The following is a 26,762-nucleotide window of genomic DNA, read 5'->3' as shown; positions in this document are numbered from 1 at the left end:
CCTATTTTTTTGTGCTTCATTGACAGAAAGGATGTATACAAGCCTTTAGCTTTTTCTTTAGTGGTTTTCACAATTTGTTTCCAGTGACTCTGCATTTGTAAATTTGTGTTCCCTTAGAGCTTTTTAAACATCTCTCCATATACGGAATATATGCTATATAATATTTCATATCTCATTCCTATTCCTTAGCTTGTGAATTGGGATCGAATCGAATCGGGGCATCTGTGCCAATACCCAACCTTAATAAGGATGACACCTGCAATTAAAAGGGAGGATTCAGGAGCTTTGTGGACAAGAAGGGGAGTGGTTAACATGCATACCACAATGCCTTTTGTCGTTTCTCTTGGATTTTATCTGCCAATGACTGACTCTGTACTAATTGGCCACTATGGTGTCACAGTACTCACAGAATGTTTCAGCTGCACCAACAGTCCACTAATTTAAGTTATAGTATCCATCATTGGTCAGAGCTCAGTGACAGTGATAGAGCCATAATCATCCCTCATGATTAACATGGAAAACACATTGTGGGACAAGGGACCTTTTATGTATATAATGGGAAAATAGCTGAAGCAAAGAATTGAATATAGAATTATTTTTGTCCTGAGGGGGGTTTAATGAACCATGGGAAATAGCAGAATTTGAAATGCATGTGATATTATCTGGGATTCAGAGCTATTATATCAACAAATGCAGTCATGGCCCATTGTACACATTAAGTATTCAAAATGTGATCATAAATCTGGTCAGAGGTGTTCGATCTTTAGGCTGAAGGAAACACGCTGCCACTGTCCTCCTTTGCTATGATTGAATGTGCTGAAATTTCAGGTGTGGGATGTAATTCAGATGCTCTGAAACCGGTGCATGAAACACAGTGTAAACTGATAAGAAACTGGTACTGGCCAGTAAAACATGCTTATATCCCAGCATGCATTGCTATGGGAACACAGTACGATAACATGTGCAGGGTGTTTACAGCCCTGGTACATCTTGTACCCATGCAGTGAATGCATTGATGGATTATGGCCAGCAGGGGGAGACAAATAACGCAATACATTCAGAGATTAACCTTGCTCGATCTCTTCTGAGAACGCAGTCTTGTGGAACAAGAACAAACGGAGAACACAGCCGTTTAATACGCATCCCAAAACAACACTACCGTCATTTCAATGCTTGGGTTTGTCTGTCCCTTATTCTCTGTTTACTCTAGTACGATTGTATTTATTGTTATTACTATTTTATGTTTTATGCATATTTTATCCGCATTTTAATGTTTCATTCTGTTTAAAAAATTGTTCGGAAGTTTTGCGCATTGTAAGTAAGGTAATGCCCATAAACCGCTATTTTTATCATGAATCTTGAATTAAGTATAGTGAAGGGAATGTAAGGATTGAAAGAATTAGAGCATTGGATTCGTTAGTAATTCTATAGGCGAAGCCGGTTTATCTTTACATAAAAACCAGGGGGAAAAAAAAAACAGTTTACCTTCACCCAACGTGGATGCGGATCGCACCTACAAGGCTGAAAAAACTTGATATAGGTGATCATTCTCAATCTTTATTTTTTTTCTTTTAAAGAACTACACCAGGTCCCGTTTTAATGATTACATCACAATTGTTTGAAAACACATGTCCTTCCTATACTTTTCAGCACTGTATCTCAGAATGCCTAAGAATAAGTCAGCTGTCTGGTCAGTTGGATTCAGGGAACAAAAACACTTTCTCCATGCTATTCTAATGGCACTGGAAACCAGAAAACCAAAGTGGTCTGAACGTTTCCACAGATTTGTCAGCCTGGAAACTATATCTTCCCCCTAAGGCCACTGCAAGAGAGACTGCAGTAAAAAATAATATGAGACACACCTGCTCCCTATCACCTCCGTCTGCAGCTCTGGGCCCCCGTTTCTACCTCCCTAGGGGAATGGAGAGCGGGGCACATGGTGACCCCAGAGGGGTTGGAGGGGGTGTCATGGGGGAGCATGTGGGAGGATAAACAAGCAGCCTGGGAAGTTGGGGGGTGGGGTGGGGGGGGTATCCCAAGTTCAGGCTCAGATCTGAACCAGGGCTAGTACTGAAGAGACTGACTGTTCAGCGACAGGGATCACATAAAACCCTCACTCAGGAGTGTAGGTCTGTAGAATAGTGCAGTTTATCTGCTTACCATTTGTACTTACCCTGGGTGCCTTGCTTAGGCTATATTGCAGTATTGCAATATATTATCCATGTGTGCATATTTACACATTTATGGTCAAATATTGTTTGAGTGTCCTGGGCTGAGTCAGACCCAATCCTTGATGTAATGATGCATAAGCTCCTTATCAGGTTTGGGGCAGTGTGATGCTCTCTGAATTAGTCACAGACACACAAAGCCCCGGTACACACCCCCGCCCTTCTGTCTCTATTGTGCTCCCAGCTGAGACCCCCCCCCCCGTGTCCCTGCACTCAGACCACCACAATGCCACTATCGTCCATCGGATTGTTGGGGGTCGTTGCCCATTCAGTCTGCCGTCACCCCAATTGTCCAGAGCAATTCCTCAGACCTGCGCCTGTCCCACCCCTGCCTGCCGCAGTCCATCTGCCCGAAATCCACCCCCCCCCCCCCCCCAACTCCACACACACACGTACACACTCTCACACACCCTCCACACCAGCTGGCCTGCCATCCAATCCCTACGGGTGTAAACAGGTGCTGGGCTTCTGCAGACAGCACATGGCTACACACACTGCTGCTCCAACCTGCCCCCAGGACTCACGGGAGGGAGTCTGGGTTTGATGTGATTGTAGTTGTTCTCAGTATTGTTTTTGGCTCTTTGTTGCTGTTGTGATTTCATTGTGTTAGTTTTTGTTCATAGTTGTGACAAGGTTGTGCTTGTGGTTGCGTTTGGTATGGTTGTAGTTGTTATTTTTATGTTTTTAGTTGTTGGTTCTTTGTTGCTGATGTCATTTTAGTTTTGGTTATGGTTGTTTTGTCATTTTAGTTTTGGTTATGGTTGTTTTTGTTCATTGCTATGGTCATGGTTTGGTTGTGGTTGTTGTTGTTCATTATGATTTTTAAGGTAATGGTTGCTGTTGTTGTTAAATCAAGTGCAGCAACCTTTAAACCTTGAGCTGAGACCACTATGCCACTAACCTCTATTAGAACTGGAATGGCTCTTCCTAATCTCACAGATCACAAACCACCTGTCCAGCTCTAATAGAGTTCAGTGGTCTAGTGCGTTAATCTGAAGATTTAAACCCCTGCTAAGGGAATTAAAACTGAGCCAGCATGTTTGTTGTGACTGTGGTTTTTGCTACCTGCAACACTGGACCAGAGATTGCCTCTGTGTATCTGTCCATCTTTCACTGAACAGGATGACAGTGGAGATTGGTTTTGAAGAAAGCTGGCAAAATTATTTCCTGTGCAACAAAGAAGAAATGATATGTTTTCACAGCTGCTATGACAACTTTTAAGGGTGGTGGACATGTGTACTCTAACTAGTGGAACTCTATTTGTAGTTTTGGCATTTGTCATGGTTGTAGTTGAGGTTGTGGTAGCATTTTCACTCAGTGAGTGCACAGTGCTTGTTGGAGATCTGGATGCCATACTACTTACATAAGGTGTGCAAACATTAAAATAATTGTACAGGAATGACCTTATGCAGATATGGCTGTGCAGTTATACACCCAAAACACCACATGCCTGTCTAAAATGTGTCATACAAAACACAAGAACTGTTGTTCATTCCACTATGAACCTCACACTGCAAACCCTTTGGATTTTAAAATAGTGTGGTTTGCTATTTATTTGTAAGAGACATGTGTCTTTTAATTCTTGTGGTAATACGACAGCTTATGCAGTTACCGCTGACGTTAATTTAATTAATCGCATTACAAAATATGTAATTAACAGTGTGAGGTAAAAGTAGATCAGCTGAAAGGATATTTAAACCTTATTGACATTGACTCGCTTCCACACTGGTAATTTAGGCGAGAGTGAATTAAATGACACTCTTGAAGTTAAAATTAAATTCAATTTTTGAAATGTCTTTGTGTAACTGTTGACCCTAACCCTTATTCAAGGGAGGAAGTGTGCAGCCCTGCCAAGATTTAAAAATACACACTGATGGTGGTCTAAAATAGATAAAAGGACAACAGGCTGCCAAGCTCTGCTTCTGGGCATGCCTATTTATAGCACAGGCAGTGTGCAGTTTACTGAGAGCAGGAGCAGTGAGCACTTATCAACATAACTGTACAAATAGACCACATGTCTGAGGGCCAACATGGTTACATGTGGATAACAAATTCCATTGACCCTTTAAGTTTTGGTAACAACTGACCAAAGGGGTTAACTTTGAAAGGACGTTGAACAAAATTTCTGACAGGAAGGTATTTTCTTCTGTGTTTTTTTTTTTTTTTTTGAGACAGTATTTGCATCCTGCCATTTTCTCAGCCTCACCAGGGTGCTTTCACAACGTTTCTTTGAGGAGAAACTGATGTTCCTACACACACGAATACTCCCTGGTTTTAATAAATAAGGACACGTAATCCTAAAAAAGACATAACACTTTGGGAAATTGTTTCAGGGGTGGGTTTATACACATATACACGTACACACACCACTCACAACAGTCACAAAGGTTTTTGAAAACTACATTTACAGCACGGAAAGCTATGTTTTAGACATACACATTCAGTTCTACAGTGTCACATGCCCAGAGGATGACATCTGGGAGGTATGGTGGGGAGACTGACACCCCCCCTCTCCCCAGCTCTCTCATAACAGGCTGGGGGCTGAGAGAGACACTGCTGAGAGTCGCCCACGGATTTGGGATATTCCCCAAGCAAAGAGCCAGGACAAGCTAGGACAGGCCTGAATGCGTGCCTGCCTAACCACCCCCCCCCCCCCAGTCCAGGCGCCCCTGTAGCTTGAGTCTGGATAACATCACACAGATTATAGACTGGAAACTCCATCCAGAGAAATATACACTTTAGAGTAAAGCCAAATCTCTCCACAGACACACAGACATAGGCATAAACACACGCACACACACGCACACACACGCACACGCACACACACACACACACACACACACGCACACACACGCACACACACGCACACACACGCACACGCACACACACACGCACACACACAGCCAACCACGCACAGACAAAAACAGCCACACACAATCACATATTATAACACCGACCTTCAAAAAGTTGATTTTTTTATTACCTCCTTGTTTTTTCGTAAATGAAAAGAAACATTTGTTGGTGTTTTTTCACAAACATCAAAATGGGACTACCAGTGAAATGTGCAAATCTGATGTGTGTTATGATATGCATGAAGTACGTACAAGTACAACTGAGCAATCCATGCCTGTCCTACAAAGAGCCCCCACCCCTCCTCCTTCAGTCATGGTGTATGCTGACTTTACTGCCAGCCAGACCTCTTTATCAGAGTGAACAGAGAAATACTCAACCTTTATGAAAAGGGTGCCGCTCAAAGACTCCCAAAGAATCATTTAGAAACCCTCTTGTGTCTGTAAAAGTATGCGGTTAAGTCTGGTGATTTTTTCACAGTTTAAAAAGCCGAGTGAAAAGCAAGGCTCACTCTGGCTCTGTCAGTGAATCATCCTCCAGTGAAAAGATCTGTGAGCACTCTCTCATCTTTGCTACAATAGTCTGGCATTAAAGTCCATTTCAACAGTTTCACACTTTAAACTGCTCACGTTCTACGTGCTAGATCTTTATACAGTAATGTTTCACAGATATCTCTGGGTCTGAAGAAGATATGGATTTACATTTTAACACTAAAACGGCATTTGAACAAAAAAGGACATGCCCAGGGTTAATTAAAAAATAACATTTCTACTTAAGAAAAACGAAAACGGTAGTTCTCATTTCGTAATGTTATGGAGAGGATATCTCGGATAACTGTAATGAAAGGCTCCATCAGATGCTTTTGTGACACCCCGTTCCTGTGCGCCTGTTTCCCAGTGAATTTTTCAAAGAGGTCCACTCTAAACCATCATCTTTTTAACAAACTCTCCCTTCGCTTTCCATTGTACATTCTATGTATGTCTGTACTTGTATTTCTTGTGCAAATAAACCAATCCAATAGAAACCAAAATTTCGAATGTACGATGTGTTTCTCTTCAAGTGAACGTGCTGACCTTGTTTAGATGGTTGCTAGTTTAGAACTCCTGAAACGAAATTCTGTATCTTTTTATGATTAACAAATCGCTGGGACTCGTCGCAGACGACCATAATATTAGCAACAACGTCCTTTCTTGCAAAATAATTTAAAATTAACGAACGTATTTCAGCCTTGGCTATAGGAAGTAGGAGAGTGCATGTAGAAATGTTTCGTAATATATAAGTTTCAACGACCACCAATCCGCAGACTCAAGTATCAAGTAGGATAGCTTGCACGAATGACATGGACGGTGGGAACGGTTATAGTTTGATAAGGAAACATTTATAAAAAGTCACAACTTGTCACACATTTATTGTCATTCAACTTAAAAACAAAAGCCAATCAAGGGTTTTGTGAAAATAACTCTAGGAATGGCGGTACTGTGACCTAACCTGGTTAGACCCGTCATGCCACTACCTGTGGGACACTTTGGTCGCAGCGGAATTGGTCTACAGTAGCAGACCGAGACTTTCTTTCTCAGTTCGTTGTCTGTTGGGCTGAGGACCGCGCCGAGCTCGTCCAAAATTTGCATTGGAAGCAGACTGCTTTAGAGACTTTGGTGTACTTAGCCACACTGCCACCGAGGGCGGATGACTCTTCAAAGCAAAGTGTGCACACAAAGCCAAACTTTGTCAACTACAGTCCGGCGCTCGAGAAGACGGCAGCCTTCACTGTCGTTCTTCTTGTGATTTTCCGAGAAATTAATTAAAAGCGAAAACATATGCCGCTTGTCTTCATTTTGTGAATGTTTCAAAGCAGATGAAAGGACAGAGCCAGTGGCGAAGAACTACGTTTCGTTGCGGATTGTTACCAGCGAGCTGAGAGTGCAACAGCGTAGTGATGCGGACTGAGCTGTCTGTGTGCGGAGAAAATTGGAGCAATCAAAGTTTCGCAGTGTCCGAGCGTGTGTGTGTCTGATTTATGTTTTTATCCGCTTTTTATTTTTATTTTCGGATTATTGTTAAACCAAGGAGAGGGCTGTCCGCTTGTTAGGTAAAAACATATACAGAATCGGGACTTTTGAGCCTCAAGATGTCAATTTTGCCATTTACACCCCCGATTGTGAAAAGACTTCTGGGCTGGAAGAAGGGCGAGCAGAACGGACAGGAGGAGAAATGGTGCGAGAAGGCTGTAAAAAGCCTGGTGAAGAAGTTGAAAAAGACCGGGCAACTAGATGAGCTGGAAAAAGCCATTACCACCCAGAATATCAACACGAAATGCATCACAATACCGAGGTGAGGCTCGCCTGCGATCGGCCGCCACATCCACGATCCGTGCGTGCTGGAGCTAGCCAGCCCAGCTAGCTGTATTTATTGACACACTGATAGTTTTGACAGCGCCAGAAAGGCTTGCCCACAGCTCGCTAGCTAGCCAGCTAGCTAACACAGATCGCTAGGTAGCCGCCGATGTCGATGTCTGTCTCTCTAAGACGGAAACTGTCGACAGACTTCGATTAAGAAAAGAAAAAAATATTTGTGCTGTGTGGGGCTGGTTAGATATTGGCCGGCTGGCAAGGGGGAAGCTCTAAAAGCATGAGCTAGATGTATAGTTAGCCGCTTGGAGTTGAACTTGATTGAATGACTGCTTATGTTGCTCGAGCTGAATATCTTACTACCAAACTAAATATGTAACGTTAGACTCTGTTGTGTTTAGCTGGGTATCTACTCATACATTTCCAAGTGGTTAGCGGTCTAATTTGAAACAGGTCAATCATGCCGTTTTACTTTGTGGTTAACATTACCTACCTCGCAAGCTGGGTATTTAAACCAACCAACGAACACTAGCTGGCTGGACGTGTTATGTTGACAGTTTGACATTGAATATGATAATAACTGTACTAGGTAGCGTGAACTTTATGTTTAGCTGATATAGTTTCTGGCTAGCCGTAGAGCCAACTATTCAATTGCTCGCTAGATTTCTGTAGTTTTTAGCAGGAAAGATATCGTAAAGGTATTAAATATACTTAACTAGTAGTGAAGCTAAACCAGCTATGTGGTTTACTACGGTGTTGAGACTACATTGCATTGCCGTACGGTGCACACAATGGCGATTACGCGAGTTCTCAGGGCTGATTGCTAAAGCAAATATGTGTAATTTAGTAGCAAAATCTCATCTGCGTTTCGGTTTGAAATGGCATGTCAGTGCACATAAAATACAATCCACACTAGCGAACTAATGCTGGCGATATGTTACATAACGTGTCCCCGATCTGGGGCATTTGCTGGCGAGCTGCGTAGGCGAATATCGGAGTGTGATCAGTTTGTTTTCGTCTTTCTCCAGCCCGTGTGATTAAATAGTAATGCAATTCCCGCATCTTTGATGTCAAGTCGCGGCTTACTGCGAAAGTGCATTTTAATTTTATAGCCGTGTCCCGTAATCTATGAACGTTGATAGTGTGTGCATCCCTTCACAATCCCCGTTTAAGAACGAACGAATTTAACGTTAGCATTACTGTGTGGTGAACGTTTTTAAATGGCACAGTAGCGTTTTGAACAAATTCAGAGCCCTTTGGCTTCTGTAAAATCGTACATGTATCAGGCTAGGTGAAGAGGCCACTTGTTTTGTTGATGTGTTTTTTTGTGTTGGTGAACCCTAGCTAAGCGAATCACTTGAATGAAGGTGGATTAGATGAGGTCAGGTCAGGGTACTTTAGCTTGACTTTAAACGAATAACACGTGACGCGTTATGTAGCTGGCTAACTAGCTATGCAATAGACTACCTAGCTGATGAGTATTGGCTAGTTAGCTAACTAGCTAGCTGTTTGTTTCGTAGACTTAAATTGCCTCGCTAGCTTGCCACATGGCGAGATGCCCTTTAAGACAAAATGAATTAAGGAGCTGTTATCAAAGCTACGACAGCATGAGCCAGGTCGTATGGACTTGACATGATTTCACCTCTTCTATGGCCTAAGTGAATTTTCTTACAGTTTCACCCTTGTTTGCTAACTTTGACATTTGAACCTTGCCTGGAATTTCACACAGTGGCCTCTTAGGTCTCAGTTTCCTAATCGTTGCTCAGAAGTTTACGGTGCTGAATTTCGCAGTGGATATTCAACATATTACGTAGAGCGTCTGAAGGCAGTGAATTTTTAATGGTAGATTTTTTTTCCAATATTTAAGTCAAGTTGCATTTACCATGTAAATATTTTTGCAGTTCACTACGGAAGAGCAAAAACCAATTTCGCAGTTCCATTTAGGAACATTTTGAATTATTGTGACACGTCTCACTGTTTATCATTTATATACAGCGAGTTGTTTTTCCACTATTGAAAAATACCGTGTGTGGAAAATGTCCAGATCAACTGTCAAGGGGGATTTATGAAACCATAATTGGCTGTAGAGGGTTTTTCCAGTACTAGGGCTTTGTTCAGTATGACAAAAGTACCACTCACTCCTGGCACTCTTTGTATTTTTATTGCTTTCAGTAAGTGATGCTTCTGGGTTTTGACAGGAGAGGATATTATTTGTAGCACGCAGGGTGGATAATATCTGTCTTGTTTTGTCCAGGAAAACAGGCCTGATTTGGCCCAGTGTGGGGCCCATGTGGTCTGCAGATTGGGCCCTGAGTGGGCTTCCCACAGTGAGCCCATGAGGGGTTTGCTCATTGAGACCAGATAAGGCCCCAAATTGAGGTACCCAAGTGGGAAATGCACACTTCTTGCTAGCGGCCTACACCAAATCCAAACCTAGCCCACACCTACCTCAAGCAGCCCACATCAAACTCACACTTGCTTCAGGCAGCCCACCACATATCCACAGTGGTATTACCTGTGTTAGAACCCAGCATGGGTTATGAGTATACTATAGACAGCCCACAGTGGGCACATAGAAACATGCTTGCTGGACTGGCTGTCTAGCAGGAGTTGGCCTGTGAGTGCACATCTCGTAATAGCAGCGATTGTTGTATCGTGCATCCGTACAGAGCTGGCGTGAAACAAGCCATTTTTGGACGGGTCAATGGGTTTATCACAGAGTGCCGATGGATTCCTACGCTTCTCGGGTAGAAATTGCCCATCGAAGCGAGGTGAGTGAAACCGACCTGCGCCATGGCGTAGTGGGGTCGTGCAGGGACAGGACGCCGTGCGGAAAACACCATTGATTATATAAACGGAATGTGCCGCTTTTGTTGTTTTCCTAACCCGGAGAAAATTGCGCCTTGGTGTGGGAGCTCCGTCACGCTCCCCGCTGTAGGTGGGGAGGCGGCTTCATTCACCCAGGAGAAGAGGGCCTGTGATGGGGGCGCATGAGGCAGGAACGGGCCGGTACCGCTTGGCAGATTTTCACATCAATTTTTCATCACCATCATGACTCTCCTGTCACCAGGGAAGGGAAGATTCACCTGTCTGGCTTCAATACCGATCTTCAGTGCTGGCTACAGCAAGTGAAGTCTGCTAAGGGCAGGTGTAATGTAGTGGTTGAGCTGGAGGTTGGGATCTCCAGTGAGGCAGTGCCGTTGTGCCATACAGCAAGGCAGTTAAGATTAGTGCAGGTGTAGAAAAGGATCATGTCCATTGTCACATTCAAGCTGACATGCCTATATATGTAGACACTATGTTATAAACGTGAGCACACAGACAGAGTCCGTATGGCTCTAACTAAATGATGCCATCAAAACGTTGCAGGCACCAGAATGCCCTCAGAGCACAGCTGTGTGTGACTGGTGTGAGTGCAGCAGAGCCCCTGCTGGAAGCACAGGACTGAAACGCTGCCGGCTCCCCCTCTCCATCTTACACTCTGTTTCCCTGCGAAACGCCCTGCTCCTCTTTCATCTGACATCTCTTTGCCTGCTGTGTGTCTTCAGCATGCAGTGTGTTAGCCAGCTCACAAGCTAAACATGCCTCCCCTTTCCCTCTCTCTCTCTGCACGGTTTCTGCCTTCTCACTGCTCTTTCTGCTGATGGCATGGCTGCTTATTGTGCTGTAGTTTTCCAACATCAACTGTCGTAGAGCCCACCCCCCCCCCCCCCCCAACACACACACCAGAAAAAAGCCCCAAGCCCCCACTGAGCTGAGCCAAAACATGGGCTGAGTGGACCACAGCTCAAGTGTTTAAAAAAAGGGGTAGAGGTGCCCTTCAAACCACAGCAAAAGAGCCCCCCCCCCCCCAAAAAAAAACAGAGAAAAAAAGAGCTCACATCTAGTACCACATGATCTGTATCAGGGTGGGATTGGCGTGGTGGGATTTTCAGCTCTGAGAGCAGAGCGTACCAGTTTGTCACCTGCGGACTCCAAGCAGGGCACCTTGCCAGAGATGGGATTTCAGTGTGAAAGCGCCCTGTTATGCTGGCCTGGGGAATGGACCATGAATGGGAGAGAGTGGTGCCAGGGTGCACCATGCCTGGCTCAGACCCTCCCCGTGGTACAACTGTTTAAAACAAAAAAAAAAGAAAGGAAAAGGCTTGGCTGAAGGTGGGGCAGTGGCTGTTATTGTGTGCGTTGAGGCCCTGCTCTGCGAGGCTCTGGTTTTGCTGTTTATCTTTAGTCAGGAGGCGCAGCTCTGTGAAAGCCGGGCTGTGGAGCAGAGATGACGCTTAGTCATCCTGAGACGCGCTTGCGGTCGTTTCCGCACGCGGTACCCTCACGCCTCTCGGATGGAGCTTTGTGGCGGTGGAAGCTTTTTAAAAAATTCTCTGTCCAAAATTACACCTCAACAGACCTCTGTCCACCAAAAGAAAAAAAAAAAAACAACAACAGAAAGTTGTGAAGTGCGTCATACAGTTCCAGGGAACCTTCTGAATGAACGTCAGCGTTCCCACACAGAAGTGCTCACTTTCCCATGACTTTCCTCTCTGTCTGATGCTGGCCTCGATGCCCCTGGACTCTGTGCTGTTCCAGCCTCTCTGGGTCACAGAGGTTAGAGGTATTGTGATGTCATCTGAGAGGTGCAGATGGGTACACCCCCCCCCCCCCCCCCCCCCCTCCCCGTAGACGGTTGCCAGGGGAGATGGATTCCTCACAGCTAGTTTATGGTGGGGAATTCTTCGGAGCCTAAGCCAGAGCTGTTGTTCAGTCTTGTCCTTACTTGTTGCAAAGGTTAGGCTAGGTGCTTGTGTGTGTGTGTGTGTTTGTGTACGTGTGTGTGCGTGCTGATTCAGGATTCAGCAGGCAGTGAGATAAAATGAAAGTGAGGGACAGAGAAAGGTATGAGGTAAAGGAAAAGATTGATGCTTAAATGAGAGAAGGGACATTTCCTTTTCTCCAGTGGGAAATATGTAGTCATATTTGTGTGTGATTATGTTTGAATATATATACCTTTCATGTACTCCGGTCCTGATTGTAGAGAGAAAAATGTCGGGACGTTTCAGGTCTTGGTGTTTGTGAACCTTTTTGATATTCAGATTCTAATCACTTCTTTTTTGAGGTGTAGAGGCTACATCCGCAAAAAAAAAAATGTACACCCATCAAATAAATGTCTGGTACACTGCAAGACAAAGCAGTGCGGTGTGCACATACACGTCTCTGACAGAGGGGGTTTCTGGGCCCCAGAGTCATTCGGAAACTACCAGGCAGTTTCACACCCGGCGCCTGCGTGCCGGTGCGTCTCTGCTGTGCAGCTGAAGTGTGCAGGCAGGCTGGTGTACCTGCAGCAGAAGCAAATGCAACGCTCTTTTGAATCATGCTGCTCAGGCTGTTGCAGGATGGTGCTGTTTCACCACTGTAAAGAATAAGAGTGTGTGCTTGCATGCTTGTGTGTAATGTGTGTGTGTGTGTGTGTGTGTGTGTGTGAATGTGTGTGAATGTGTGTGAATGTGTGTGTGTGTGTGTGTGTGTGTGAATGTGTGTGTGAATGTGTGTGAATGTGTGTGTGTGTGTGTGTGAATGTGTGTGTGTGTGTGTGTGTGTGTGTGTGTGTGTGTGTGTGTGTGTGTGTGTGTGTGTGTGAGTGTGTGTGTAGATGTGTAAAGAGAAGGTTGCAGGTTTGAGTCCCAGGCTGGCTTCTGCTTCGCCCTCAGAGGCTGCCAAAGCTGTCTGAGTTAACCAGCATAAAGGGAGCTCACTACACTAATGAATACCTTCTGCATGAAGGGAGTGTGCTATGCTAATGAATACCCTAAACACTGCATAAAGGCAGCTCGCTGCACTAATGAATACCCTAAACCCTCCCTAACGGGAACAGTAATTACCCTAAAGGGTAGCCTAGAGGCAGCTTGCTACACTGATAAATACCCTAAACGCTGCATAAAGTGAGTTCGCTATACTGATAAATACCATAAAGGGAGCTCACTACACTGATAAATACTCCAAACACTACATAAGGCGAGCTTGATATGCTTATAAATACCTTAATGGGAGCTTGCTGCAAAATAAATACCCTAAACAATATCCAAAGGGAGCGTACTATGCTGATAAATACCCTAAATACTGCATAAAGGGAAGTTGCCATGCTAATAAATACCCTAATTGCTGTGCTGCTGTGCCTCAGACTTCCTCCTCAGAAGCCCCTCAGTGTGAGCTGCGGTAGATTCTGAGCCTTTGCTTTGAAGTCACTTACGTCACTTCTGCGTTTCTCCAGGGCCGTGTCAGGACAGCTCAGCTTCCATGGGGGAAGCTGGGGGGGGGGGGTGAAGTGAGGCCCCTTCACCTCGTATGACCCCTCTTCCAGCTATCTTAATCATTCTGCAGCGCTGAGCGCAGAAGATGGGAGAAACGCTGAATAACAATGAGTACGGGTCTCCTGAGTTAATCTCAGAAAGGTTCAGCCTGTGCTTTCGCTTTCATGCAGACTTGTCTTGCGGCTCAGACCCCGGGTTCAAGCCTGAGCGGTGTCACTCACAAGCAGTGAGTGGGAGTCCACGGGGCGGAGCACGGCTGGCCCTGTTCCACCGGGTTGGCATGTGTTTTGTCAGTCGGTGTCTCCTTGTCACACCGCCCTCGTCACTCTGCACCTCGTCACTTAGATGTCAGAAATACACCTCGCCTTTGTTCGCTGTTCAATCCCCTGTGCGCTGTTTTTGAAGTGGATTTATGTTTTTTGTGACTCAGGCGCCTGGAGAGGGGAGGGTTCTGTACTCTTTCATGCTGAGTGGGGACCGTCTTTACCTGACTTTCTCTCCCCTCCTCCTCTGTCTTTAATTCTCTCTCTCCTTTTCTCTCTTCCCTCCTGTATTACCTCCCTCCCTGCCTCTGTATCCTCTCCCAGCCTCAGCACGTGTTGTATATGTGAGCACACAGCATGTTGTAAGGGTGTGATTTCTCCCAGCAGAAACAGCAGTGCAGGGGGAGTGACACTGGACACCCGCTCTCCACCTCTCCCACCCTCCTCCCCAAAAAGCCTTCCCCTCTCTGCCCCTACACCCTGCCATCTGGGTGTCCACACAATCCTCTTTCAGGGCAGTTCTATTGCTCTCGTGTTTATAAGGAGATTTGTATAATAAATAGGACAAAAACTGAAAGGGGAAGGATTAATTTAGAAAGTGTAGTTGAGGGTGTCTTCTGTGGCGGGATTAATATTTGTTGATGTGTAAATAATTAAAGTGTGTCTTTGTTTTGCAGTCGGGTGATGGTTTATTAAGATGTCTGGGTACGCAGTATGAATTGATTGTGAAACAGCACTGCAGGCTGCTCGGTGCAGGGAGGGGACATTCTGCTGAGTCCCTCTCTCTCTCTGTACGTTCAACAAATTTCTATCAGGAGGTCATGGTTAAAGAGCACCAGTGTTCTCAGAAGTGATGTCAAAGTTTTGTTTGTGAAAGAAGGTGATTTAAGGAAAAGGCTCTGTCAGGGGAGATGTTCTCATAAAATAAACAGCTCCGACCTCTGACCTCTGTGTGCGTGTGAGTGTGTCTGTGGGCCTGCAACTATGTGCACGTGTGTGTGTGTGTGTGTGTGTGTGTGTGTGCGCAAGTGGGTTTGTGGGTGTGTGCGCCACACACCCAGCCACTCGCCCGGACATCCGGTCCCCCGTCTGGGGAGACGCAGCTGGCAGGAAGCCAGTTTATCTTTGCTAAACAATGACATCAGAAGCGCAGCGACTTCAAAGACATTACATGACGTTAATTAAGGACAAGGCAGATGCTGTTTACCAGCATGACTTACAGAGCCAGCCCTTCAGACAGCTACTGCGTCTACAGTACGCTTCTTACTGGAAGACCGAAGGGAAAGAACATTACCACAGACACGCAACACAGCCTACCTTTCACCTTACCCTGAACTGGAGCAACAAAACGACTATCAATCACCAGAGCTGTGTGGTTAATCAGTGACTGTAACTGTCTAGTTAAAGTTAGTTCAGCTCACGCCACGGTGCACTCTCTCAAAGCAAATACAGAAGAGACCATTTATAATTATAGTCAGCATTTCCAGACAGTTGTTGGAAAAAATTTAAAAACTGAATCGTAGAACTCGGAAGTAATTAGAAATTTCGGCAGTAAGGGTAGACCCACGTGTATGTTTCCAGCCGACTGAACCTGTGTGCAAAGCAGCAGCGCTCAGTCACTGCACATGTGGCAAATGGCACGGTGACAGAGGTGACAGGGCGACAGTGTTGTTGAATTGCAGCAGGCGTGGGGGGGGCAGGGTGACCTGAAGAGCGTTAGAAAGAGAGGTGTCCAGTTGCAGTCAGCTCACACAGTGAGAGTGTTTTTGCGCAGTCACAGTATGTTTGCACAGAAAGGAAGACTCACCCGGTTGCCTTCTGTGTGCGCAGCCAGGGAAACTTGCGCAGTCGCAGTCTGTTTGCACTGCGATGGTGTTCAGCTCTCAGGAATGCGTAGCCGGGCTCCAGGGAGGGCGTGGGTGACTGTTTGGTTTGTGGCTCCTGCTGGGGTGGGAGGCTTGGAAAGCCTCGGCAGCCTCCGTAGCTGCAGGGGATTGTGGGAAGTCTGTTTGGAGACCACAGGGCTGCCACACTGGTAGAGCTATTATTACTGCACTTAGCACAGTGCTAATCCTGCTTCTGCAGTACCGCTGCTGCTGCCGCTGCCCCTGCCGGTTTGGTGGCAAATGTGTAAATGTCTCAGCTGTAACAGGGCTGTCCTGGTGTTGGGTGTTCGCTGAAGTGTGGTTTATATTATTTTATATCTGCATCGTATCTGTGCAGCAAGCTTGTAAGGGTCATCTCTCCTTGTCTGCTTTGTGCTGAGCTGGTCTGTGTGGACTTGTGAACACAGCCCTGAAGATGAGCTGTGCTGTGTGGAATTGTGGAGGCAACCCTGAGGACGAGCTGTGCCTCCATTTATCAAAAGGTGTCATTGTGCAGAGCTTTTTGCCTGTGATTTGTTTGCAGCTCTCTTCCCACTGTTGGCCTGAGCTAACGGCCTCACATGCAGCACAGGGTGAAAACAGCAACCATACCATATCATTACCATAGCAACACTTAGAGAACTGGGCTGGTAACCAGCAGGTTGTAGGTTTGACTCCCATGTGGAGCGCTGCCATTGGGCCTTAATCAGGGTGCTTAACCTGAAATGACCTCCAAGATCCAGTTGTGTAAAAGGATAATATATTAGTCACCCGGGCTAAGACTATAATACATAGTGGAAATATTCAGATTAGCAGAAGCGGCAGGCCACCTGTCCTGAACACTGTTGTAGAGGAGGACTCGCCCTCAGTTTCTGAAGCCTTTCTGTCCGTGGTTTCCCTATACAGCCCACCGTGGTTCTTGAAACCTGCTTAACTTGCATCAGGGTGCCTTCTCTTCAGAAAGAGTTTCATCCTGCAAGGCTGTGGAAAGGCAGTGGACAGTGGCCAAATAACCCGCTGTCCTTGAGGAGTTCATTTTTTTATCTTTCATGCTGATTCACTTGCATGATGTCACTTCCTGTCCAGCTGGGGTACTGCTGTTGCTTTCGCACTAAGCCCGCTGCCAAAAGTCACTGGTGCTCACTTACAAGACCATTAAAGTGTCTGAAAAAAATGTCTTCTCGATTTCACAGGGCTTTCATTGTTGCATCAATACAGAAATAATCCCTGCTTTCCCCCTTCCTGTTCTGACAAATTATTGTATGTGTCAGAAAGCATTTCCCCTCGCAGTTCATCTTCAAAGCAGCCAGTGGGCTGTGGAGTTTCTCCTGCCTCTCCAGTTTCCAGAGGGATGTTCAAACAGACAGTGTGTTTCTCTCTCTCTCTCTCTCTCTCTCACACACACACACACACACACACACACACACACACACGCACACAATACTTGGGAGGTCACAAAACTGATCACACAGACTGCAACGTCCTGAGTCTGTGTGTCTGTGAGGGTGTGAGTTTATGTGATGTGTGTGATGGTGTTTGTGTGGATGCATGTGTGTTAGGGTGTGTGAGTTTATGTGTTATGTGTTGTGGTATGTGTGTGTGAGAGTATGTAAGCACATGAATTCATATGAGTATATGTGGTTGTGTAGCTGGCAGCTTCCCCTGAAAGAGCGTTTTGTTGTGTAGGTAGAGACAGAGGCCAGCAGTGTCTGCCTTTTATAAAGCCATCCTCTGAGCTGCTGAAGCTGTTTTAGGGAGCCCCACCTCCCCATAATTAGCACCAGGGGCTGAAGGAGGAAGTGCTGTCCATGTCTGTAAACACAACCACTTCCCCCACTATAAACAGTGAGACCAAGAATGAAGGTTACTGGGCCACTGAGTCAAATTCACACCCCCCTCTGCGGTGACATTGTCACTTATTTTGCATGTGTGTGTGTGTGTGTGTGTTCCTGTCTCTGTGTGGCTCAGTATGTTTCTGTGTGTCTGGGCCCTGCTGTGTGTCTTCAGCCTGTTTCCCTCTTGTTCTTGCAGGAGATGAAAGGCCAGTGTGAAATGTTCCCTCTAACAGCCCAGGAGGGGCAGAACAGTGGGAGGGGCGGAGTGGAGAGGCTCACAGGTGGCGTGGCCTAGTTCCACGCCCCCTCGGTCAGCTTTTGGCCTGTCCTCTGAGAGTTGCCATGGCGCTGTGCAGTGTTTCCATACATTTGTGAGACTGTGCGAGACAGCCTGCATGTGGGTGGGTTAAACACAGACAGGGGTCAGGGTTTTTGGTCTATAGTGTGATAATGTTCTGTATGGTGGTGTTGCACACAGTTATAAACTTTCCCTGTTGGTTACCTGGTATGACACGACACAGATTGTGTAGAATAGGTACTTTCATTGCAGTTGGGGACAAAGGCATGTCTGGAAGTGCCCCTTTTCAAAAGGCCGCCCCTTTCAGGTGTGTAATGGGCTGTTTGTCCTGAACGCCCACAGTCTGCTTTCCCAGACCTGAAGGCTCTGCGGCTGCCTGCTTTTCTCAGAGCCCAGAGGCTGTGCTGCCGTCTGGCTTTGGAGATTATTCTTCATTCAGCTGAGGCCTGGAGTTTGACATTCCTTGGAGAGCGTGGGTTTGATATCAGCAGCAGAGAATGAGAGAAAGTGGCACACACACGCAAACACACAAAACATGCAAACATATACACAGAAACACGCATGTAACACATAAACATACACACATAGAGACACACACAGAAAAGCACACAAAAAGGAGACAGATCTAGGCCAGGATTGGCACTCTCTGTGGTCCAGGTAGGTGAGTTTCCAGCCATTCCCAAGGTGCTGAGGCTGTGTGTGTGTGTGTGTGTGTGTGTGTGTGTGTGTGTGCAGGTCTCTGGACGGACGGCTGCAGGTGTCCCACAGGAAGGGGCTGCCTCATGTGATTTACTGCCGGCTGTGGCGCTGGCCGGACCTGCAGAGTCACCACGAGCTGCGGGCCGCAGAGCTCTGCGAGTTCGCCTTCCACATGAAGAAGGACGAGGTGTGCGTCAACCCCTACCACTACCAGCGCGTGGAGACACCGGGTAAGCACCCCGCCTGAGAGGAAACGCCAGGCAAAGCACTCCACCTGAGGAGAGGCGCCAGGTAAACTCCCTACCTGAGGAGAGACAGCAGGTAAACTCCCTACCTGAGGAGAGACAACAGGTAAACTCCCTACCTGAGCAGAGGCGCCAGGTAAACTCCCTACCTGAGGAGAGACAGCAGGTAAACTCCCTACCTAAGGGGAGACAGCAGGTAAACTCCCTACCTGAGGAGAGACAGCAGGTAAACTCCCTACCTGAGGAGAGACAGCAGGTAAACTTCCTACCTGAGCAGAGGCGCCAGGTAAACTCCCTACCTGAGGAGAGACAGCAGGTAAACTCCCTACCTGAGGAGAGGCACCAGGTAAACTCCCTACCTGAGGAGAGACGCCAGGTAAACTCCCTACCTGAGGAGAGACAGCAGGTAAACTCCCTACCTGAGGAGAGACAGCAGGTAAACTTCCTACCTGAGCAGAGGCGCCAGGTAAACTCCCTACCTGAGGAGAGACAGCAGGTAAACCTACCTACCTGAGGGGAGACAGCAGGTAAACCTACCTACCTGAGGGGAGAGGCCAAGTAAGCAGGATACCTGACGGCAGAAGGCAGGCAGGCACTCCCCCTTCTAGTAGGCTGCCAGGTAAACACTCTATATCAGACATTATATCAGAAAATGTGTGATACTCCAGGCTTGGTCTCTGAGTCATTATTTGCAGATGCCTTCTTTATTCTTTGTGATAACATGGCCTATTCCTGGAGCTATGGATATGCTTCTTGTGTGAAGGATCACAGCAGTTACATTCTGTCTGTCTCTGTGCAGTGCTGCCCCCGGTCCTCGTGCCGCGTCACACAGAGATCCCCAGCGAGTTCCCGCCGCTGGACGACTACAGTACTTCCATCCCTGAGAACACCAACTTCCCCGCTGGCGTTGAGCCCCAGAGCAACTACATCCCCGGTGAGTGGGACAGACAGACATGTACAGACTAATACCCCTCCTCTCCACTGTAGAGGTAGAACAAGGCTAGCTTGTAGATGTTTTCTACTTTATTCAGTACTGTCCCATGTTATGACCTGTTTAGCCTGCTCGTGTTGCTGGGTCGGGAGTCTGTGTTGATGGTCAATAAGGAAATATCATCAATAAAGGACAGGCACCATGTGCTTACTGAGCGCGCTCTGTTTGTGTGTGTTTCAGAGACGCCCCCGCCTGGGTACCTCAGCGAGGATGGGGAGACCAGCGACCACCAGATGAACCACAGCATGGATGCAGGTGAGAGACGCCCCACACGCGCACCTGCGGACATGTCCACACCCGCTGTGTGCCTTAAAGCACACTCTAAATGGAACCATTAGGTGGTGACCAGCATTAACTGGGCTTGTCTTTGTTTCTCTGTGTGCCTGCAGGTTCTCCAAACTTGTCACCGAACCCTGTTTCTCCTGCTCACAGCAACATGGGTAAGGAGGGATGGCCAGTCATACAGCTAGTCTCCTTTCTGCCATTTCAGTGGCCATTTGTCATTTTCTGGTCATGCTTTCCAACCTTTCTGTGGATCCATAAACCACGACTGTTCTAATTCAGTATCGAAGCCGTTTTGTTTTGGTCAGATCTCCATCGCAGGAAAGAGACATACTTTGGGGTAGGGAGTCCCGGTGCTTGAAGAAAATGAAAATAATCTGTGCAATACTGTTCTCCCTTAATTTCAGCATTATGCTTTCTTTGAATGGGCTAGCTCATGATATTATGAATTTGTTTTAGCTTTCAGGCCATCATCAGTTTTTTTTTTGTAAAACAACACCTGTTTTTCCTCAATTTAATTTCAAATGCCCAGGATTGGTCAAAACTCACAGAGCATAGCCTGCTCAGATAAGTGAGGCAGCCAGTCAGAAACAGTGATGCGGGGGAGCAGCCTTTGACTGCACGTGTGGATCATTTGCCTTTTGCCAGCTGAACGTCACACAGCTATGTATGGCGCTCCAAAAATAAGACCAGAATCAGAGTGGCTTAAATGCCAAACTCTCTTTATGTGTGCAGTGGCCTCACCCTATAGTTTCCTGCTAACTAGCTAAATTAAGTTAAGCTAAGTTAAATGGGACTTGGACTGAATTGAGCAGAAGTCCTCTGGGAAATGCGAGTTACTGAGGAAAGGGGTGTGCTAGCAGGGGGCAGTGTTTCTTTAGACTAAGGAGAAACTGAATACCCGAGTGCAGGGATGGGAACCCTGTGCTGTAGGAGGTGCGGTCCTCTTTTTACTGCATGCCTTCCTCCACCCAGCTTTCCTTATGTTTTCCTCTGTGTCTGTCCCTCCTCAGACTTGCAGCCAGTGACATACTGCGAGCCTGCCTTCTGGTGCTCCATATCCTACTACGAGCTGAACCAGCGCGTGGGCGAGACCTTCCACGCCTCCCAGCCCTCCCTGACCGTGGACGGCTTCACAGACCCCTCCAACTCGGAGCGTTTCTGCCTGGGCCTGCTGTCCAACGTCAACCGCAATGCCGCGGTGGAGCTGACCCGCCGCCACATCGGTACCCCAGCCACGGCCTGCGGGCTGCTCCCAATGACACGTGTCTGCTGCTCACTCTGTCAATCAATACATCAATCTGTCTGCCAGACAGACAATTAATCAGTCAAACAGTCACTCAGTACATCCGTAATGCAGTTTTCCAGTCTTACAGTCAGTCAGTAATTGAATTCACGCTTTTTCCAGTTTTTGCTACACATAAAAGCACTTTGAAGCTCACATAAAAGCACCCACATGCTGAAAGTACCTCACATGCAAAGTACAAACAGAGAAAGACATGCTGTCACATGATCAGTTAGTCACTATGTCCGACTGCCTCCAGCTGCACATTAGTGGAGCTTAACTAAAGAAAACTTGGAACTGATCAGTGTGTACAAGTGGCTGTGTGAGTGTTTGTGTTTTTGTCCCTCTACAGGTAGAGGTGTGCGTCTCTATTACATTGGTGGAGAGGTATTCGCGGAGTGTCTCAGCGACAGCGCCATCTTTGTCCAAAGCCCAAACTGCAACCAGCGGTACGGCTGGCATCCAGCGACTGTGTGCAAGATTCCGCCAGGTGAGGACACACCAAGAAGAGGCGGAGTCACGTGACACACACACACAACCACAGTTCTTTTTCAATCACACCATTTGTATATTTTATAGCACAACAGCTGTAGCTTTCTCCACGGTTATCTGTTGAGTGAACAGGAAATTGCTAATAATGTACATTTGTATAAATCGCCTCTATTGCTCCATATCCATCCAAGTCAGTTTCATAAAACACTTTCATTGTCTTTAGCTGGCTTAAGTCAGTTCTTCTCAGTCGTGGTTTTTCCTTCTACCTTTGAAATTGTTCGATTGAATGAGCCATTTTTTTCGTTGGAAGCTGCTCTGTTTTAAACAAACAGAAAAACCCTGAATGAGTCATGAGCTGACACGCCCATCCGTGTGTGTGTGTCTGTGTGTTTTTGTGTGTGTGCGTGTGTGTGTCCCTCCCCCCCAGGCTGTAACCTGAAGATCTTCAACAACCAGGAGTTTGCGGCGCTGTTGGCCCAGTCAGTGAACCAGGGCTTCGAGGCCGTGTACCAGCTGACCCGCATGTGCACCATCCGCATGAGCTTCGTCAAGGGCTGGGGGGCGGAGTACAGGTGACCACACCCTCGCCCAGGGACTTAACATTTCCCCACTTCCTTTCACAGTAACAATAGTAACAAAGCCACATTGTATGGTATTACGTCACGGTATAGTTTGCAGCTGTTCTCAATGGTGGCATGAGCAGCTTGTGTCTTACTGTAACCTGCTAGATGTGGCGGTGAAGCGACTCAGGTTAAACTCCTTTTTCTCAAGATTGGTTATAAACCCAGCTGTCTAAGGAGTGCCACATTGTCAAGAGGAGAGGAGGGCAGAGCAGTGGGTCTGTGCCCCCCCCCCCCCACATACATGTGTAATTTCCCAGCAGTCTGGCCCCTCCTTTTCCCCTTAGAGATGGAGTTCTACCTCAGCAGCACTAGGATAAACACAGGCTTTCACATGACCCCCCCCCCCCTCCTGTGTTTTGGTGTGTAATTTCATTGTGGAGGGGGTAACTAGAGCCAGTGGTGGGATTTCACTATTAGGGGAGGGGGGGGTTTGAGTGGGAAGCGGGGGGCGCTGAGTTCTGCAGAGACCACAGCACATGTGGAGACACTCAGGAACCAGGTCACATTACAGCACACACCCACACACAATCTTTCTGTCTCTCTCTCTCTCTTTCCTCCTTATTCTCTCCCTCTTTCTCTCTCTCTCTCCCCCTCTCTCTCACCCTATCATTTTCTTGCTCACATCTCCTCAGTCTCTGAAATGGTAGATAGTTGAACCTAAAAGGTTAAGTATTTTATTATTTAAAGCATATAGAATCAATATCTTTAAGACCGTTTATATGCCATTAGTGCAGTGGTTAGTCGCCCCCCCCGCCTCTCCGTGAGCAGTGTGGGTTGCAGTGTGGTCAGGCTCTCTTTGTGTAGGGTAGGGGTGTTTAATAGCCCCTGCAGACGGGGGTGTGAATGCCGATAGCACTGGCCCTGCAGAAGGAGGCTGGCTCTTTCTTGAAGTGTTTGTTTAGAGGGCTCTAATGATCCGGAGACCCACGGCGGGGAAGAGGGCCGAACAAAGGAGAGAATTCCTCTGTTTTGGAGGAGCTGGAGGAGCAGACAAACACCACCGGGGTGGGGTAGTCTCCCTCTCTTTGAGAATGAGGCTACACATTCAGCCTGGCTTCTGTGGCACTTTCCCCACTACTGCCAGTAAGAAAGCACAGAAAGCGCTTAAATTCACCACTCAGAGTGAGGGACAAATGGCTAGAGGGGTTCCACTGAATGACGACTCCCCGGCCTACTGTGCACTGAAAGGTGGTCTTTTTTAACACCAGAAGGTTATAAAATCAAATCCTTTGTGACAAAAGGGTGAAATCACCCAGAAACTGAACATTGAGAGTCAGTATAATTCCACCTCTGCAGTGGAAAGGAGTCTTACAGTTTGACTTAAGTTGTTCACATTGTAGAAATGGTGTTGTATGGTGTTTGAAGTTTGTGTCTGAAAATATTTATTAGTAGTGTAATTTAGCTTTGTGTGCAATGGAAGAAAGTGGAACAAATCAAAAAGTCCCTGTTTTTTGTTTGTTGTTGAAAATGCAATTGCCATTTTAACTGGATCGAGGCACTGAGGTCATCCTGTTGGCTAACCACTGCTTCTCGCTGTCTCTCCCCCCCCGGCCCCGCCCTTCCCCGGCCTTGCAGGCGACAGACCGTCACCAGCACCCCCTGCTGGATCGAGCTGCACCTCAACGGCCCCCTGCAGTGGCTGGACAAGGTGCTCACGCAAATGGGCTCCCCCAGCATCCGCTGCTCCAGCGTGTCGTAGGAAAACCCTTCCCCGTCACCTCCCAGAGAACGCACAGACCAAAACCAGGAAAAAAAAAAGAAAAGCAGAAAAAACAAACAGGCGAAAAGGGCCCTCGTCTCCTCCCGGAAGGCAGCGGGAGACAGGTGGGGCCTGATTGGATAAGGCTGGCTGTCGACAGGTTCCAGCAGCGTGGCTTTGCACCCTGTTCTTAGCACTTTTATTTGACATGTTTGCGTGAGAGGGGACGAGTGCATTACAAACAGAGTGGTTTGTAGTCTTCACACGGTCCATTTCATTTCTCTTTTTTTTTTTTTTAATGTAGTATTTTGGCATTCGGTTGCCAAACAGCTGTAGCATGTGAGCAATAGTTTTATTGAAACAAAAAAAAAAGAAAGGTGTTCTCTCTGTGACTTTACAGCTATAATCATGAATTTATTGTACATAGAAAGAGTTGCAGTCCTGATTAGGGGATTTTAAGAAACATGAAATGTATTGGGAGGGTTTTTTGTATTTCTGAGCAACAATGGTTGCATTTTACAAATTTCAAATATTACTTTGTTTTGTTTTTTTTGTTGATGTTGTTGCTTTTTTATTGGTATTGTAATTTTTTGATAGAGCAGATGAATTAAGCAGCCCCTGAGGTGCATCTTAACCCTTCAGAACTTGTGGAGGTGTTGAAACCCGGGAAACGCGGTCAGACGCTTTTACGCATCAGTACCATGTCTTTCTCAGGCTCCTCCTTGTTCTGATTTTTGTTGGATTTGTTTCTGTGACGATAAATGTGTCCCTAGAAACAGGCGTGCAGTGACCCAGCCAGTGACGTTGACACGCAGGAAGCCTGCGCTGTCCGTTTTTGTGACCTGAACTGGGATCAGCTGACTCGGCTGTGAACCATCTTCTCTCTGCTGCAAGGGCCCTTTTTAGGTGTTCTGAGATTCTGAAATGATTGGATTATGAATTAGTTTTCAGCTCTTCTCAGTCAGAGCAGTGTGTTTGAGTCCCTTTAGAAAGAGGCATGGTGATGATAACGATGAAGTAGTTTCAAATAGAGTTTAGTGCCATTGTATTCTGGAAGTACTTCTCAGTACACGTTTAACTTGTGAATAGATCTTTGCTCTCTAAGGGAGAGTCAGTGTACCAGTTAAGGTTATTTTGTCATTATTTTTTGCATAATGATAATTTCCTGTTTGGGAAACGCAAGAACATGTTATACAAAACGGTATGTAGTGATGTGCAAAGCTGTCTGTGTCCGAAACACTACAGTAAAGTGAACAGTCTCTTCTGGTTCATGGTTAGAGTGATAGTTGCACCAGGCTGAGTGTTCATACACTCAGACACACACACACTGCACAAGAGTACACACACACACCCACACACATACACACATCATTGGCATGACTGGAGGTAACCACTTGTCTTCAGAAGATGTGGTTCTGACTTCTGGGTTCCAGCTGTCTCAAACATAGAAGACTGTAGAATGCACCAGTGCACTCAGGCAGCGTGCGCGTGCGTGTGTGTGTGTGTGTGTGTGAGAGAGAGGGAGAATGTGCATATGTGTTTGTGTGTCAGTGTATGTATGCATGCGTGTCTGTGCATATGCGTGTGTGATAGAGAGTGTGCATGTGTGTATGAATGTGCATAGGCAGGAGTGAATGTGCATGTGCTTCTTTATGTTTGTGTGTTTGTGGGTGTGTATTTGTCTGCGTGTACCTCTGCATTAATTTTCCAGCTCATCATTGTATCTGACAGCTTTGCAGAGGTGTAAAGTACTCAAGACCATCCTGTGTTTTTATTTTTTGCAAAAGCAAGAGTGAAATCTGTATATACATCTATGAAGATTTTTAAATGCATGCTTATTTTTTTCTGAGATTCCCACTCTTTGTACTGTAGATTCTATTTTGCTACCACTTTCTTTTTTTAAAAAAAGGGGGAAGTCTTATATTACCAAGTTTTACGGCAAATAATGAAGATTCTTTAACAGTGAGAGAAATTGGGGGGGTTACTGCTGAGATGTTCCTGTATTTTTGTACCAGATAGGTACTGTAGTGGATGCAGTCGTAAAAAGGGAAACGCTTGTTGCTGTCGTGATTGGCTTTGCGCATGTTTGGCCGTGGCCCCCTTGCCCACCTCCATGGCCTTGAATCCGCAGTCAGGGCCCCTTTTGTTTCCTCCTTTTTCTTGCTGTAGCTCCATTTATAGAGCAGTTTCCTCGGCTTTGTGTCATAGTGATCGCGCATCCTATAGGAGGATGCGGAGCAGCATGCAGCATGGGAAAGGGCAGGAGCCATGTGGCGAATCTCGTCACATCTGGTACCTGACGTGGTGTCACCGTTCCCGTCCCGAGGCCTTCGGGTTTGTGTCGACACCATTGCTCCTATGAGGATGGGTTAACGATACAGAGCCAGGAAGAGATGGCAGTTTATTAAGCCAGCCTAGCACCGATAGCCGAGTGAAGCCCCTACCCAAAATGACTACACA

General features: G+C 46.6%; 1 protein-coding gene across 1 annotated transcript; it reads left to right on the top strand.

The window, feature by feature from the left end:
* The first annotated feature begins 7,024 nt into the window (after positions 1-7,024).
* Positions 7,025-25,815, top strand: LOC118787766 (mothers against decapentaplegic homolog 3-like). The gene is made up of 9 exons (XM_036543424.1): positions 7,025-7,409; positions 18,722-18,915; positions 19,730-19,864; positions 20,102-20,176; positions 20,311-20,361; positions 21,217-21,429; positions 21,841-21,978; positions 22,408-22,552; positions 24,179-25,815. Exons 1-9 carry the CDS (start codon positions 7,207-7,209, stop codon positions 24,300-24,302), a joined length of 1,278 nt encoding a protein of 425 aa, XP_036399317.1. The 5' UTR covers positions 7,025-7,206; the 3' UTR covers positions 24,303-25,815.
* The last annotated feature ends 947 nt before the right edge of the window (positions 25,816-26,762 follow it).

The sequence above is a fragment of the Megalops cyprinoides genome, chromosome 13 (genome assembly GCF_013368585.1).
Source record: "Megalops cyprinoides isolate fMegCyp1 chromosome 13, fMegCyp1.pri, whole genome shotgun sequence".
NCBI classification, from domain to species: domain Eukaryota; kingdom Metazoa; phylum Chordata; class Actinopteri; order Elopiformes; family Megalopidae; genus Megalops; species Megalops cyprinoides.
The sequence above is the reverse complement of the archived record's forward strand: the minus strand, read 5'-3'. Positions and strand labels throughout refer to the sequence as shown.

What these genes read in the sequence shown, in the direction of transcription:
- LOC118787766 (XM_036543424.1), top strand. Translation starts at nt 7,207, where the DNA reads ATGTCAATTTTGCCATTTACACCCCCGATTGTGAAAAGACTTCTGGGC. An exon ending in GCTGACCCGCCGCCACATCG is followed by an intron (nt 21,430 to 21,840) that starts GTACCCCAGCCA and finishes GTCCCTCTACAG; the next exon opens with GTAGAGGTGTGCGTCTCTAT. An exon ending in GGCTGGGGGGCGGAGTACAG is followed by an intron (nt 22,553 to 24,178) that starts GTGACCACACCC and finishes CCGGCCTTGCAG; the next exon opens with GCGACAGACCGTCACCAGCA.